General features: G+C 38.8%; 1 protein-coding gene across 2 annotated transcripts; it reads right to left on the bottom strand.

Annotated features, from left to right (window-relative positions):
- Positions 1 to 109: 109 nt before the first annotated feature.
- blcap (bladder cancer associated protein) lies at positions 110 to 13,313 on the bottom strand. 2 transcript variants are annotated; one of them, XM_014131627.2, is made up of 2 exons: positions 13,020 to 13,313; positions 110 to 3,131 (listed from the first exon to the last, which is right to left on the bottom strand). In XM_014131627.2, the coding sequence occupies exon 2, from the start codon at positions 2,991 to 2,993 to the stop codon at positions 2,730 to 2,732; it is 264 nt and encodes an 87-aa protein (XP_013987102.1). In that variant the 5' UTR covers positions 2,994 to 3,131; positions 13,020 to 13,313; the 3' UTR covers positions 110 to 2,729. The 2 variants fall into 2 exon arrangements, with proteins under 2 accessions (XP_013987102.1, XP_045547328.1); XM_045691372.1 differs by having other exon boundaries at positions 13,024 to 13,163.
- Positions 13,314 to 18,162: the final 4,849 nt, after the last annotated feature.

The raw sequence follows: 18,162 nt of genomic DNA, 5'->3' as shown, positions 1-18,162 counted from the left end.
ATGACTAACAAAGCCAAAATAACTATTTGCATTATAAACCTCCCAAATATTGAATATATCCTATAAATAAAATTGGCAGCAACATTTTCATGAATGAGCAAATCGAGACTGATGATCTAACCTCTTTTAATGGCAAACAATTTGTCATTAGCTACAGCAACAGAACATAATACAATTAACTTAAGTTTCATTGTCAAAAGTTCTCAAAACCAGACCGGGCAAAATGTGAACATTTCGTGTGGTCTGTGGTTCACTGGATAGCCAGCTGCAAAATGGTGAACTTTCCCTGATAGGTATCACACCGTGCTGGAGTTAAAATAATCCAAAACATTTTGATTAAGAGCTAATTAGCTTGTCCAGCAGTTTCTTTATGGCCCAAACGAAAATAATCAATGTTAATATCCCTCCAGCAGACAGCATTAGAATACTATACTTCACATTTCAATGACTAGATTTACAAAACTTTATAAAAGCATACTTTCGTCTTTTCAAATATTGGGATTCTGTGAAATCTCATTGTTCTTTCAGCAAATATGCATTTTCATTTTTCGGTCTTGGGCATGGGGTTCTCGTTTTCTCAAATGCAGATAGTGGGCAATTGATAACACTTAGAAGTCGATATGAAGCCTAGAAGAACTGAGAAAACAAGGCCACAGCATCATGCTCAGTGTGATAACACCTTCAGAGGGTGAACTTTATTAAATGAAAAGCAGTAGTGGCATTTGAACTCTGCAGAAGTGACATACAGTGCCTTCAGAAAATATTCATACCCCTTGACTTTTTCCACATTTTGTTGTTACAGCACAAATAAAAGAAAATTGATTAAATGTTTAAAAAAATGTGGGTCACTGGCCTACACACAACAGTAAAAATTTGCTTGAGTCACATAAGTTGCATGGACTGTACGCAATAATATTGTTTCACATGATTTTTGAATGACTACCTCATCTCTGTACCCCACGCATACAGATAATTGTAAGGTCATTCAGTCAAGCAGTGAATTTCAAAACATAATCAACCACAGACCAGGGAGGTTTTCCAATGCCTCGCAAAGGGCACCTATTTGTAGATCGGTAAAAATAAAATAAAAAGCAGACATTGAATATCCCTTTCAGCATGGCGAAGTTATTAATTACACGTCGGATGGTGTATCAATACAGCCAATCACTACAGAGATACAGGCATCCTTCTTAACTCAGGTTGCCGGAGAGGATGGAAACCGCTCAGGTATGTCTCCATGAGCCATTGACTTTAAAAGTTAGAGTTTAATGGCTGTGATAGGAGGAAACATTGTAGTTACTCCACAATACTAACCTAATTGAAGGAAGGACGCCTGTACAGAATACAAATATTCCAAAACATCTTTCATGTTCGCAACAAGGCACTAAAAGTTCATTTGCAAAAAATGTGGCAAAGCAATTAACTGTTTGTCCTGAATACAAAGTGTAATGTTTGGGGTAAATCCAATGTAACACATTACTGAGTACCACTCTCCATATTTTCAAGCGTAATGGTGGCTGCATCATGTTATGGGTATGCTTGTAATCGTTAAGGACTGGGGAGTTTTTTCCCGATAAAAAAAGAAATGGAGCTAAGCACAGGCCAAATTCTAGAGGAAGACCTGGTTCAGTCTGCTATCCACCAGACACTGGGAGATTAATTCACCTTTCAGCAGGACAATAACCTAAAACACAAGGCCAAATCTACACTGGAATGGCAGAGTTACAGTTCGGACTTAAATCTACTTGAAAATCTATGGCAAGACCTGGAAATGGTTGTCTAGCAAAGATCAACAACTAACTTGAAAGCACTTGAAGATTTCTGAAAAATAATTATGAGCAAATATTGCACAATCCAGGTGTGGAAAGATCTTAAGAGACTGACACAGAAAGACTCACAGCTGTAATCGCTGCCAACAGTGCTTCTACAAAGTATTGACTCAGGGCTGTGAATACTTATGTAAATTAGATATTTCTGTATTTAATTAGCTAAAATTTCTAAAAACATGTTCTATCTTTGTCATTATGGGGTATTGTGTGTAGATGGGTGAGATTTTATTTATTTAATCAATTTTGAATTCAGGCTGTAATACAACAAAATGTGGAGTAAGTGAAGCGGTATGAATATTTTCTGAAGGCACTCTAGATAACAGGTTCACATCACTCGCTTTCTCTTGACGTCCAAAGCTCAACAGGGAAGGAGGATTTTCATGTTCACCTTCCTGCTACTGTAACTTATACTGATAGTCAGCATTTTCACACCAACACCACATTTGATTTCTACCCTTTGGAAACTTTCAGATTTCTGTAATTAAAACATATGTATTAACATTACTTTTGAAAACTCTAAAAGGCAACCCATGCAAATGTTTAAATCCAATGAGGCCAGGGTAGACGACGTTCACTAAAAACCAGGGGAAAAAGGCAGGGGTGGAGGGCAGTAGTGAGGAGGGTAGGGTAGGCTATTCTCTGGGAAGTGTACACATGCCCACACATTTAAAAGCATTGGATTGGTGTATGCATGGGGGATTAACCATATTTCATACACCAGTCAATTCCTTTTAAATCCATTAAGAAAAGTGAACAAGTGCACACTAAGGGCAGAGGGGTTGAGAATCGGGGTGAAGTCTATGTTTCTCCACATCGACAGTGTCAGGTGGGAGATTTTATTCACAGCCTAGATACAGATTGTCCAGGATCCATCTGCGCATCATGTCAGGGGAAATCCTCTTAGGTGCCCACAATGCTGGGGTCGTGTGCACAATCTGGTAGAGTGGAGTCATGGCAGTGGTACAGAAAACAGTTCCCCCAGCAGCTGTAGCAGATGAAAAACAGCGCTGCCAGGAACACTAAGGCACAAATGGTACATGGCTTCCTCTCCAGCAGGAAGCTGAGCAGGTAGAAGCCCATGAACATTGAGTGGTTGAACCATAAAGCCGGGTTCAGAGGTTTCGGGATGAGGAGAACCGGGAGCAACCACTGAAGGCAGTACATTGTCTTTGAGGGGAAGGCAAACGCACACCAAGCTCAATCAGGTGGCCACAGGGCTGGGTGGAATGACACAGTGGGGTCTCCTAACCATCGCAGTTGTGACGTCGGAGTAGGTTGTAATCTGTTACCTTCAGGTCAGGCCTAAAAGGAGAACATACAATAAATAAAAAAGGTGCAGAAACACAACACAAGCCATCAGTTTCTCTTTGACATGGCAATGAAGAAAGTTTAGCGTAGTGTAGCTATTGGTAGGGTCTTAGGTGACGCTACAAACAATGGACACAGAATTCCACAAAGAAAAGCTGTAAAATCTGTTTCCACTTATTGTCAATAATGTGGTTGTCAAAATACATAAATCATTTGAAAATAATATGGCAGATGTCTAAACATCCCAATACTGTACGTTACGATATTTACGCGATATGAGTCCAAATGTAAAGCATGTGCTGTGCTAAGATCGTTCAAATCTGTGGGACAGCCCTTTTTGCGAAACCGGTGTGTTCATATTTGCTCTTAGCGATGGGTATTCCTCAACTTATCAAAGTAAGATCGATGTGACATTTGAAGTATGGCAAATTCCTCAGGGTGTTGCATGGTCATCGGACGTCTTTTGACTGAAATAAGGTGAAATGTTTTTTCCTTCGTTTCAGATGTTTTCAGACAAAAAAATAGCAGGTAACAAAGTAGAACTTCGTAGCTACTTTTTGATGTATGGTTGTCAGGAATTGGTCCATGCCGTTCACTGAGGCAACGAGCCGGGTGAGAGGCAGTGCTGCACAGCATTGGCTGTTTTGTGCCAGCTGCAAATTTTTGTATTGATGGTTTTATTCTTTCAAGTAAAAACTACCAGAATTCAGTGGCTAAATACCAGTGAATTGAAAATGGGTCCCATCTCTCTTTCTGTGCAGCTGGCTAGCAGGTAGCCCACTGTTTCTTCTGAGCCTAGGCTAATTATTTGATGGAAACATTGCAGTTTATCCTTCCTTCAAACTTATCAACATCAAAAATAACATTACAATGTAACCCAGCTAACGTGTAGGCGTACCTTTGAAGTAGGGCTGACCCAATTAGTCAGTCGATAGGCTGCTGGTAGACCGGGAATTTTTTTGTAGAGCCGTAGCTAGATATATACAGTACCAGTGAAAAGTTTGGACATCAAAACTATGAAATAACACACATGCAATCATGTACTAACCAAAAAAAAAAGTTAATATTAAACATATTTTGATTTGTTTAAAGATACTTCAAAGTAGCCACCCTTTGCCTTGGTCAAAATGTGTTTAATTTAAGAAACCAGACAGGTGATTTGATCTGTGTGACCTTTTTGACCTTTTCAGATAACTTGAAAATAAGATCTAAGCAGTCCTACCCTCATGAAATGAAGTGTTGTGTTGTGTTCCTGAGAAGATTCTCTACAACGAAGTAACGTTACAACACCAGAACTAGGCTGGACAATAGAACGAGTCAAAACTCACCAAAGGCTGGAAAAATGGCCAAAGAACGTTGGCTGAGCTTGGAACACTAGCGCAAGGTCATAGCAAATGAATTGAAACAAACCGTCGCAGAGCCTCTTCTGACTGAAGTGATGCTTAGAATTCCATTTCCCCTAAATGGCACAAAAAAATGTAGCCCTTTTTATTTTACCACTACAATCTGTTCTTAGGACGAAACTGGAAAAAAAATAACTTGTGTAGAAAGTAAACAACCGCACCTTGATGGTGTCAACTGAGCTTATGTCTGCGTAATGAGGAAGTAGGGAAAAAAATGAAAACTTTGGACTATTTCTGGTCTAGTGATCGACGTCCACCGAGCTCACTGCCCAGACTTACTTTATTACAAAAAGGAGATTGTCCTGACTAAAATGGTGTCTGACTTAACCTGTTATGGCTAGGGGGCAGTATTTTCACAGCCGGATAAAAAACGTACCCGATTTAATCTGATTATTACTCCTGCCCAGAATCTAGAATATGCATATAATTATTAGCTTTGGATAGAAAACACTCCAAAGTTTCTAAAACTGTTTGAATGGTGTCTGTGAGTATAACAGAACTCATTTGACAGGCCAAAACCTGAGAAGATTCCATGCAGGAAGTGCCCTGTCTGACAATTTCTTGCCCTTCTTGATTATCTCTATCCATTACAGAGGATCTCTGCTGTTACGTGACACTTCCTACGGCTCCCATGGGCTCTCAGAAGGCGGCAAAAAGCTGAATCGTGGCTTTGCAGGCTCTGGCTGAAAAAAAGTAGCGCGTTTGGATAGTGGCTGGTTACAGTACTGTGAGACTCAGGCTCGTGCCCGCGTCGACCCCATGCTTTGTTTTCTTTCGTCTGTTTACCTAAACGCAGATTCCCGGTCGGAATATTATCGCTTTTTTATGAGAAAAATGGCATAAAAATGGATTTTAAACAGCGAAGATGCTTCGAAGTACGGTAATGGAATATTTAGAAATCTTTTGTCACGAAATGCGCCATGCTCGTGACCCTTATTTACACTTCGGATAGTGTCTTGAACGCACGAACAAAACGCCGCTGTTTGGATATAACTATGGATTATTTTGAACCAAACCAACATTTGTTATTGAAGTAGCAGTCCTGGGAGTGCATTCTGACGAAGACAGCAAAGGTAATAACATTTTTCTTATAGTAAATCTGACTTTGATGAGTGCTACATTTGCTGGGTGTCTAAATAGCTAGCCGTGATGGCTGGGCTATCTACTCAGAATATTGCAAAATGTGCTTTCACCGAAAAGCTATTTTAAAATTGGACACCTCGATTGCACAAAGAAGTTCTGCATCTATACTTCTTAAAATAATTGTTATGCTTTTTGTGAACGTTTATCGTGAGTAATTTAGTAAATTCACCGGAGGTTTGCGGGGGGGTATGCTAGTTCTGAACGTCACATGCTAATGTAAAAAGCTGGTTTTTGATATAAATATGAACTTGATTGAACAAAACATGCATGTATTGTATAACATAATGTCCTAGGTGTGTCATCTGATGAAGATCAAAGGTTAGTGCTGCATTTAGCTGTGGTTTTGTTTTTTGTGACATTATATGCTAGCTTGAAAAATGGGTGTCTGATTATTTCTGGCTGGGTACTCTGCTGACATAATCTAATGTTTTGCTTTCGCTGTAAAGCCTTTTTGAAATCGGACAGTGTTGTTAGATAAAGGAGAGTCTTGTCTTTAAAATGCTGTGAAATAGTCATATGTTTGAAAAATGGAAGTTTTTGTATTTTAGAGGAATTTGTAATTCGCGCCACGCCTATCATTGGATATTGGAGCAGGTGTTCCGCTAGCGGAACATCTAGATGTAAGAGGTTAAACTCTAAATATACACATTGTGAGATATTTAGCGAAATAGAGTGTCATACCCCTATTTCCTCTATAGGAAACAATGGGACGACATCAGAATTCCATGAGAAAAAATTAAAATGTTATCTACCAGAAATTGATCGCAGCATACCTACATTTACGTCATTAGAAAGAATAGATGACCTTGAATTAAACGGTGTAGAACTTTAAAACACATCAATTGAGTTATTTGGCTAAATACAGACATTGCCATTATGTTGGGGAAATAGGGATGTCTAAAAAGCGCTGTCTTTTATTTAACCAGCTTACTATTTATCTGCTACCATTTGCCTTTGTGTTCTACATTTTGTTGTTTGAACTAGCAATAAATTCACTTTTCATTATTCACTGGTCTAATTCGCTGATAGCATGGCATGGCTGGCAGCACACTTCTGAAAACGAGCTGCTCAGCAAAGCATAGGCTCTTAAAACCTCTACGGGATCAGTGTCCCCCCCATGGGACGGTTGAGCTAACATGTGCTAATCACATTAGCCTAACAACAAAGAAAATCCAAGGACAGACATGTCTGATATGGGCAGAAAGCTTAAATTCTTGATAATCTATAACAGCACTGTCCAATTTACAGTAGCTATTGCAGTGAAAGAATACCATGCTATTGTTTGAGAGCGTACAATTATGAACTTAAATGTATTAATCTTGATAGTCTTGATACAACATTATGAACAGATGGTTCATTGGATCAGCCTAAAACTTTGCACATACACTGCTGCCATCTAGTGGCCAAAATCTACATTTCACCTGGGCTGGAATAATACATTATTGCCTCTCTCTTGCATTTCAAAGATGGTAAAGAAAAGAAAAAAGTTTTTTTCCTTTGTATTATATTTTACCAGATCTAATGTGTTATATTCTCCTACAGTAATTTCACATTTCCAAAAACTTCAACTTCAGAGTTTCCTTTCAAATAGTATCAAGAATATGCATATCCTTGCTTCAGGTTCTGAGCTACAGACAGTTAGATTCGGGTATGAAATGTTAGGCAAAAATTGAAAAAAATAAAAATAAAAAAGGGTCCGATCCTTAAGAGGTCTTATGAATTCCTGAGATCAGTCTCAAACCTGCCCCACCGATCCCAGCCAATTGCTGGACTTTCACATAGAGGTTATTAGGTCACACCCAGTTCAAACCACATTTTAAAAATAAAACAAAATGTGGCTTGTCTATCAAGTGTTCTGCTTTGCAATAATACACATCATCAAATAAGTAATAAAGAAACAGCTAAATGCATATAGGTTTTCATAAAAAAAGAAAAGAAAATGCCATTTAGTACTATAATGGTATTTACTAACATTGTATTACTAAAATAGTGTAGCATAGAACACTTTTAGAAACTATCAAAGAATTAGGGTTAAGGCTAAAATGGGTTATACCTATTGTTAGGGGTTAGGGCTAAAATAGGTTATACGTAGGTTTAGAGTTAACGCAAAAAAAACGATTTATTTTATATTTAACGGTTTATAGCTCTTGCTCCTCCTTGTGGCCTTCTGTGGGTACTATATAACTCATTCGCGACACTTGCTGGGCCATAATCAGCTGCGTCAGATCTTCAAATCAATGAGCTCGACCTATCCATTTGGTGGGGGCGCTCAAGATGGCGGCATGAGGGTGTAACATTTCTAGCTGAGGAACAATTTTAGGGTTTTCTCAAAGTTTATAGTTTTAGACTGCAGTTGCAATTAGTTTTTTCACCAAAAAATGATATAACCATACAATATAGCTATCTTTAATATTTTGTAATTAATCAAACCATATTTTTGACGATTTCCAACGAACAAGCTAGCTATCGAAAAGTTTCAGCGTGTGTAGTTAAGTTAGCCTGCTAATGTCTTCATAGCTAGTAGCATCGAAACAGGACATGACCAAACTGTTGCTGAGATAATGGATGTTGAAACTTCCAAGGAGAAAAGAGGCATTGTTGAAACTCACTCATATGCTTTCAGTATAAAAAAGGGGGGTGAATGCGATTCATATCCGAATACCCCAACCAAGGAGCAACTTCCAAGGAAGCTGAGAAGTGAACCATCAATGAGCCAGCTACAGGACAAAAATCGTCCGCATCCTCATGGCTAAAATCAAAGAGAGCGCAGATGACATCATGGATTTGGTGAAAAAGAACACTATCAGTATCGTTAACCTGAAGAAATTGATTGATTTCAATGCTGAGGAAGTAAAAACTGAAGCAGCAGACCGCAACATTGAAAATTCAGGTTGCAAAGCAGAAGAAACTCACTGAAATGGAGTCAAAGGTAAACGAGAATGACTGGTATGGTCGGAGATGGAATCTTTGAATTTATGGAATAGCATAAAAATCTGACGAGAACATCAAAGCAAGAGTGAAGGACATTTGCAGGGCGATAGTCCCGGAGGAGGAGCAAAATGTTGTTGCCGGGTCTCTGGATGTAGTGCACTGTCTGAGTAGGCTGAGAGATGGGGAAAACAACCAGCCACCACGACCAGTGATCATGAGATTCATCTCCAGGACAGCGAGGGATAGGACATGGAAAAGTGCAAAGAAAAATTACTATTTAAAGAAGAACAACCTGAGGTTCAAGGAGGATCTGACAGCATTTGACAAAGAAGATCGGAATCGTCTGTGGCCGATGATTGAGAGAGCAAGGAAGGAAGGGAAAAGTGCATACTTTGCGGGAGCCAAGGCTTTTGTTAATGGGAAAAGGGAAATTCACACTGACGCCTAGCTTGTTGACTCCTGGATTTATCAAGTGAGTTGTGCAGGACTGAGTTTTATTTGCATCTGATAAAACTTTATATTTCTTGAGGAAAGAACATTGTTTGTGTGAGCCAAACTTTTTTTATGGCTATATTTTTTTATGGCAGGGAAATTCGCACTGACACTTAATGTTAGATTGGCTATTCGTTTTACCATCAAGCTATGGTACAATGTTATTTGCAATTGTATAAAAATATATAATTTAGGTCAACCACTTGCGTGGAGCAAAGGACTGTTTTTATTTGCAACTAGTAAGAACTTATCTTTTTGTGAGAACCCGATTCATGTGAACATATACAAGTTTAATATACTTCATATAGTCACTGTGATAGTAAATGTCCATTTGTTTTTTCTATTAATGCCAGAGGAATCCGTAGTATTTTGAAAAGGAAATCTTTATTTTTGTATTGTAAGGGTAGGCGTGCCGACTTATTTCATTCAAGAAACTCATGCCTGTTCCACAGATACTTCGTTTTGGAAGTGTCAATGGGGGAATGATATTTGGTACTAATCGGTCAGCAGGTGTCGCTATTTTAAAAGGCAACTTTAAGGGTCATATAGTGAGTCATGAAGCAGATAATACAGGGAGATGGATTATACTATTGGTATACATGTCAACCAAATTCAATTCATTGTTGTAAATACTTATGCTTCCAATAACAAGTCAGGTAACTATTTTATTTAGAGACATTGAGAGGAAAATAAGTGAAATTATGTCTACATTTCCATTAGCCAAAGTAATATGGGGTGGAGATTAATATAGTATTACATGATAATCTAGATAGATGGCCTCCTAAAGATAGCAATTCTGTTTGTGAGATAAGGAATATATGTCTACGGTTAGGTGTTGTAGATATTTGGAGACATAAGAACCCAGATAAGATTATGTTTACACGGAGTACCAAAGATTTAGCTATACAATCCCGTATTTATTTCTGGCTGATATCTAAAGATATGGCTGACAAGGTTGATACAGTCTCTATGGAACCATCAATTTTAACAGACCACAAATGGATCTCAATAAAGATAAATATGCATGGTTTGTCAACAAAAAAAGTTAGTAAAGGTTACTGGAAAATGAACAAGACTTTTCTAGAGAATGAAGTATTTAAGAAGGAAGTAGCAGGAATTATTGATAAATAGTGGAATTGTGCCTGTGTTAGGAATACGTTTGGAAGTTACTGGGAGCTAATGAAATTTGATATAAGGCTTTTGGCTATTTCAATGGGGAAAGAAATTGCTCGTGCCAAGAGAGAGAAAGAATATTACATAATAAAAGGGAATAATGGATTGTACAAAAAAAAACTGAACGAACTAATCAGGAATTACTGGAGCTATCATCATTGCAAATGCAGTTAGACTGTATCTATGAGGAAAAGGCCTGGGAGCGTTTGTAAGATCAAGATGGAAGGAAGAGGGAGAGAAAAATACAAAAAAGGGCAGGCGAAAAGACTTCCATATGTAAATTAATGATTAATAATATTCCCAATGGAAATCCAAAAGAAATCTCTCAGCATGTTGCCCAGTTTTATCAGAATATGTATACATCAGCCCAGTCAACTTCCAATTATGGATATTTTCTTAGACAATGTAGCAAATATTGCTAAGATAGATAATGATTTCAGGGATTTTTGTGATGATGAGTTACCTGAAATTGAGATAAAAGACTGTATTAAAAGACTTAAGGACAATAGGTCCCCTGGAAATGATGGTTTAATAAGCGAGTTTTATAAAGCATTCAATGATCAATTGATTCCTTTCATTCTTGCTTTGTTTCAAGAATCAATAGAAAAGGGGGAGTTACCGGCTTCCTTAAAGCAAGGTGTAATCACTTTGATTCCCAAACCTAATAAGGATTCTCTTTATATAGACAACTGGAGACCCATTAGCCTGTTTAAAAATGATAGGAAATTATTTGCCCTTGTATTTGCTAAGAGGTTGAAACGAGGCTTGCATCATATAATTGATGAAGAACAATCTGGTTTTATGCATGGTCGATACATTAGTAATAACATCAGGTTGATCTTAGATATGATTGACTATAATGACCTCATCCATGATGATAGTTTTCTTATGTTTGTTGATTTTTATAAAGCTTTTGACACTGTAGAACGAGTTTATGTTCAAAGCAATACATTTTTTGGGGTTACGTGACTTTTTTTTTAAAAGCAGTCCAAACTTTATATAGTGGTTGTACTAGCTCTGTAAAATTAGATCACGGGACATCCCAAAGATTTGATATTGGCCGTGGCATTAGGCAGGGCTGCCAAATTAGTCCATTTTTATTGGTTACTCAAATTATGGCTCCTCATATCAAGAAAGGGAATTTAAGGTGTTTCAGCACTTGGCAATGAATTTAAACTATGTCAACTGGCTGATGGTACCACCATATTTTTAAGAGACCAGAATGAGGTTTCTAAAGCAGTTTCCTGTATTGAAGACTTTTCCTTAGTTTCGTGTTTGAAAATGAATATCAATAAATCAGTCTTATTTCCACTCAAGGATTGTTTTTTACAGGAAGTATATGGTATCCCAATTAAAGATAAGGTTACTTATCTTGGAATTGTTATATGCAAGGATGAAAAACAAAGGAGCGAATTAAACTTTAACCCCATTATTGCGAAAACAAAGGAGAAATTGAACTTCTGGTTGCTGAGAGATATTTCGTTATACGCTCAATTAGAAGGTACAGATTGACACATATCAAATGACCCAGCAGCCATTTTTTTTTATTTTACCATTAACTAGGCAAGTCAGTTAAGAACAAATTCTTATTTTCAATGACGGCCTAGGAACAGTGGGTTAACTGCCTTGTTCAGGGGCAGAACGACACATTTTTACCTTGTCAGCTCAGGGATTCGATGATCGAATGGTTGGTTACAAGTCCAATGGTCTAACCACTAGGCTACCTGCCATAACATTAAATCTTAAACAAAAAGACGACACGACATGTTTTGTTTAGGTTTACACCTTTTTTTGAAGAAAAAAAATATGGTTAACCATGACCAGAAAACGTTTGGCTGGCGCATAGTTATCATACAGTACAGTGTCACCACAAAGTGTACCCAGGCGAAAACTGAGATAACGTTACCTCACCAAGTAGCAGTAAGATTACTTGAGGTAAATCTACGAAGTTAACGTGGGCTCATTGCCAGCAATAGCAAAACAAGCTTTGTGACGCAGAACAATAGGCTAGGAATAGAACACTAGGAAGGTTGGTGCCACGGTGCTATATAACTAATAGCTGGCAGGGTGAAAAATGCTCAAAAATAAGGCAGCTGGTAATATTATTTAACTGGACTCCACGGCGGATGCAATTAACGATTTTTTTTTTTTTTTAAGCGTTAATTTAATGTCCAGCCTACCAGAACCATAGATTAACTTGGTCCCCTTAACCAGCTGCTTTAGCAAGTTTGTTGCAACCTGGCTAATCAAGCTCTGAATCAGTCTATTTGCTTGTTAGTTAATAGAAACAAAGGACCACATGTACACAATTGTCTTATTAAATAGCTAGCTAGTAAAATGTCCCTGCAAATGCAAAAATAGCTACGCTAGTCTGCTAATACGTAGGGCCGAAGTGCCTAACATAGCTACTACTAGCAGTTAGCTAAAGCGGATATGTTGGTTAGCTAAGATCCAGGACAGCAAATTGTCTTTTTCGCATTCAAGGCCGGTTAACTACGGTGGGATTGATTTGGTTGACTAGCTAGCTAACTAACTAGTCAGTAACGTTAACGGCTTCAACAATAAAACAAGTAGTCAACGTTACGTTTGCTTGTTAATAATTAGCAGGCTGGCTGGTGAGATACTATTTACTTTCTTGCATAGCAAGTTACAATAATATGTCACATTGAATCATACATACAAGTTCGTGTTAATACCTAGCTATGTATTTGCATAAACGCTTTAAAGAATAAAACTAGACCTGCCAATTTCCAGGTTCATTCTTGCTCGAGCACACTACTCGACTCCATTGCTGCTGCCTTAAGAGTAGACGACGTTCCGTACTATGATGGGTACTTGGGACTTCCATACACCCCCCATTGCAGTTTAAAATGGTTACGCTTTGAACACACCGACAGTGTTTTATGCAAATAGTAAGCAGCATCATCTGGATATGTATGCAACAAAAGTTCAACATTCACACCGAACACAATGCATCTGCAACGCAACGTTTCAGTGGAAATTAATATAATTCTGGTGTACCAAAATGCCAGACACTGTCGGTGTTAATCGAAGTATTAGGATTTAGGGACGTCCCAAGGATCCCAGATAGCACTGACCTCTAGACGACTGCGTAGCCACCAGCCGTTGTCACTAGATAACACAGCCACAAATTCATAATTATGTCGAAACACCGCACATTTCGGCAATTTATCTTCTTACATTTTGATTTTAAACCTGACCCTAAATGAAGACCGAAAAGCAATTTTTTTAAAAGCCAATTTAGACTGTACTTGTGGAATCTGACTTTGTGGCTGTGTTGACTAGTGACGACCCAGTCCGGCATAGTTTAGCTTTTCCATTGCAGGACCCTAAGAAAAATACTGAACAAAAATATAAACGCAACAATTTAAACGATTTTACTGAGTTACAGTTCATATTAGGAAAACAGTCAATTGAAATGAATCCATTAGGCCCTAATCTATGGATTTCACATAAGTGGGCAGGGGCGCTGCCTGGGCTGGGAGGGCATAGGCCCACCCACTGGGGAGCCAGGCCTAGCCAATCAGACTGAGTTTTTCCTCCACAAAAAGGGCTTTATTACAGACAGAAATACTCCTCAGTTTCATCAGCTGTCCGGGTGGTTGGTCTCAGACAATCCCGCAATTGAAGAAGCCTGATGTGGAGGTTCTGGGCTGGTGTGGTTACACGTGGTCTGCGGTTGTCAGGGCCGGTTGGACATACTGCCAAATTCTCTAAGATGACGGAGGCGGCTTATGGTAGAGAAATTAACATTCGATTCTCTGGAAACAGTTCTGGTGGACATTCCTGCAGTCAGCATGCCAATTGCACGCTCCCTCAAAACTTGAGACAACTGTGGCATTGTGTTGTGTGACAAAACTGCACAACAGGTGCTCCTGTTTAATGATCATGCTGTTTAATCTGCTTCTTGATATGCCACACCTGTCAGGTGGATGGATTATATCGGTTATATCGGTATATCGATTTTTATGTCATCAATGACGTCCAAAGCTCAGTTTGATCATGTGCTTTTTCAAACCGTGTTACAAAATGCTTGCTCCCACTGATTTCGCTGCGGTTCCGAAGCTTTCTTCGATTCCAAGCTGCTTTCAAACACCGACCTCTACTAGACACCGTACTTACAAATATACACTGAACAAACATAAATGCAACATGTAAATTGTTGGCCCCATGTTTCATGAGCTGAAATAAATGATCCCAGAAATTTTCCATACGCACAAAAAGCTTATTTCTCTCAAATGTTGTGCACAAAATTCATCAGACGCCGCCATCACCTCATGTTTCAGCATGATAATGCAAGGCCCCATGTAGTAAGTTGAAAATGTCCCAGTTCTTCCATGGCCTGTATATTCAGGCAATCTATGAGGAACTCAAACTGCTCCTTGGTGATCTGATACCGCCTTCCCTCCAAAGGGGCTTGATAGGCTGCAAAAATAAAATACAATAGATCGTTAAAACATACACTCCTACAAACGTTTTTAGGTTAAAAGACTATAAGAGCACCATATAGAATTTAGGAACAGCATTAGAATGTTTTTTTTATTGACTCTTCGCAAGATAGAAGTGCACACAAAATACCAGACTTGACACAGGAGACAACACAGGACAAGTACAATGATACAATCTCAGCCTTTGCCACCATGCCTTACAAAAAAAATTATACAAATGTAACAACTTGCCATCTTGGTAAGGTTCCCATTGTTGAATGTCTTTCGCCTCTTGCAGGAACTCCTCTGCAACAGCAATTAGATTGCTGGCCATATCTTCATCAATCAAGTTACCTCTTGCCCACCAAAGGCTCTGCAACATGGTCTCCAGCCTGAAAAATAGACCGCAGACCCGATTGGCCCAGTGACATTTTATTTTTATGTAGCTAACAACCCCTAAAGTGTGCTCTTGTCTAAACTCTGCCAACTTGTAGAACCTCTGCCAACTTGTAGAACCTCTGACCTATGATGACAATTGTGCATTGACAGGCGATGCAGTTTTGACTAGCTACAATCTAGCTAGAAAAAATGGCCCATTGAAATTATTCTTCAAAATGGTCACATATACAGCTCTTAGCTATATCATAAATGCAACAAAAATGAGGAATTGGATTTTCACAATATCTCAGAAAATAGACATGCAGCTTCAACAGCTTCCTCTCTGTTACTCTTGTACCGCCACGTACTGTAAGACTCCATCACTAAGTAACTGTATGACTGTGCTCCTTAAGAACAAGGCACACAATGGCTAACAGTCAATGGTATACATAGAAGCCGCAATCATGCTAGTTCATTTTGCTGTGCTGATCATTTGTATCATTGTCATGGGTTTACAAACGATTGATTTATCACAGGTTCGTTTTTGAAAAGTATCAGGATGAATCAACTTCATAAATGTTTTGTGTCCTCGATTGAGGGCATATAGACACTTTCAAGTCAAAACAAACAGGAATGTTTGGAATATACAGTGTGGCGACTTCCTTGAAGATGATGTGATTGTGATAACATGACTTCTTTTGTGGTCTTTGTGTGTAAAATGTGAAGCTGACATCATGTTAACGATCATTCAATTGTCAAACATCAAAATATCAGTATTGCATTAACCGTGGATGAGGGCGCGCAATTCGTTATTTATCTCCGGTATTGAACATACTACATTCCGTCTTAAATTTTATCATTTATTTACATATTATGGTACCTGAGGATCGATTAGAAACGTTGTTTGACTTGTTTGGACGAAGTTTATTAGTAACTTTTGGGATTCCTTTGTATGCATGTGGGAAGGGTGGATTACTGAATCAAACACGCCAACTAAACAGCCTGTTTTGATCACAGATCATGATGAAGCTCGAACATTTCAGCTGTTTGTCATCGATTTAGCCTACAATCGCCTACAGATTTAATACACATGAAGACCTATATTTAATCTGGAATTGACAAACAACAGCCTGACTATGATCCAGGGCCCTCATTTATCAATGTTGCTTAGAAAAGCTTCTAAATGAACTCGTACGAAGAAAATTTAGAATGTTCGCAAATACAAAAAAGTTAGTATTTATCAATTGCTCGTACGCTTGATTTACACACACCTGTAAGTATTTTGCCTTGATAAATCAGACACGTTCTGAAACACTGTGCTAGTGCACGTGAAGTCTCATTTACATAAAGAACCACCCTAAATGACTATTTATGGTCACAAAGCTTCCCTTTAAAGCTGCAAGAAATGTCAGTAATTTCTATCCGCCAACATGGAGAAATCAAAGAAGACAAAGAAAACAAATATTGGACGCAAAAATATAACCTTTGATCACTGAAGTGGAAGCAAACACAAGTCATACGTTCTGCAGTCCTCAGCAATGGCTTGACAAATAAGATAAAAAAATATTGCTTGGGAGCAGGTTAGAGCTGTGGTAAATTAACAGTTAATGAAATTAAAAGAAATGGTTTGATTTGAAAACATATGCAAAAAAAATATATGATCCACAAAAGGGATATAAGTGCAACAGGAAGAGGGCAAGGTGACTCTTCACTGTCTGCTATGGACCAGCACATTGGCAGCATAATTGGAGAGACCTCAGTGTCTGGCATCATTTGTGATGGTGATACTGATGACCCTCTCCCAGACCCTGAAGGAATACCAGACAGACCAACTGATGTTAAGTCAAGCTTTATTTTTGCAACCATATTCAGACATGGACCACATCTAAATATTTTTATATGTAACAAAATAAATATAACAAAACATGACGTCTTCACAGAGGTGGCTGATTTGCCTGACCCCTCAGCCATTTCCAGGCCTACAAGAAGGGTGTCCTCTTTGGTGAGCACTTCAGCTGCTTTGGCTGATGCAGTCCTGAAACAACAAGAAGAGATCAACACAATACAGAGAGAGAAATCAATCATTGAAAGAACTTGTTGATTGTGTCAAACATGTTAGACAAATTCTGGTGCAATGTAAATGTGTTTTCCTTGTCGATTTGATTATATTTCGAAGAACAGATACCTAAAACCGTTGTATGATATTGACTCTTGTCCTCTTGTGGAGCACACTGCAAGCCCTGACAATGTAGCAAACCTAAAAAGGAATTTGCACATTGTATTACATTCACGTAATGGCATTTGAAGGAATGTCATTTGAGGCAAACCTTGCTAGGCTGGTATTGCAGTGTGCCTCCTGTCCCAGACAAGAACAGCCAATGCCATTTCAGCAGGCCTATGGTGCGCTCCACTGTTCTTATGTGTGCGTGGGCTTGGTTGTACGTTGCCTCTTGTTGGTTTGAGGAGTTTGTGAGGGGAGTCATCAGCCATGTTTTTAATGGGTAGCCCCGGTTTCCTGCAGTTATGAACACAACATTCAGATAGTTTCCCAGTAGAGGTCTTACATGGCAAATAAACCTTGCAAATGAAACGTGTTGCTTACCAATAAGCCATCCATCCTCAACAGCTCCTTCCTGGAGGTTAAGGCCGACTGAACTGTTCTGCACAATGAATGAATTATGTGTCCCACCTGGCTGTTTGGCCACTACATTCAACAAAGCCAAATGTGAATCACAGATGACCTGCACATTGACAGAATGGAAACCTTTTCTGTTGACAAAGTTGAATTTGTTCAATAATGGTGCTTTTATTGCGATGTGGTTGCAGTCAATTTCTCCAATGACATTGGGAAATCCAGCTATAGTATGGAAATCCCTTTTCACTCTGGCCTGTTGCACGGAAACTGTATGTATTGTGGGGTCAATTAAATAATGCCATGAGGACTGCAGGCAATATTCGGCTCATGGTTGGTTGTGACCGATCCGCATTCTCCCGTTGGAATGTTCCAGTGGCCAAAAATCCCAGGGTGGAGAGGAATTCGGTATGCACTGGGATGGC

The sequence above is a fragment of the Salmo salar genome, chromosome ssa12 (assembly GCF_905237065.1).
Source record: "Salmo salar chromosome ssa12, Ssal_v3.1, whole genome shotgun sequence".
NCBI classification, from domain to species: Eukaryota; Metazoa; Chordata; class Actinopteri; order Salmoniformes; family Salmonidae; genus Salmo; species Salmo salar.
Note: the sequence above shows the minus strand (reverse complement) of the source record. Positions and strands in the feature narration are given on the sequence as shown.

Coding starts and splice junctions, on each gene's coding strand:
- blcap (XM_014131627.2), bottom strand. CDS start 2,993: ATGTACTGCCTTCAGTGGTTGCTCCCGGTTCTCCTCATCCCGAAACCT.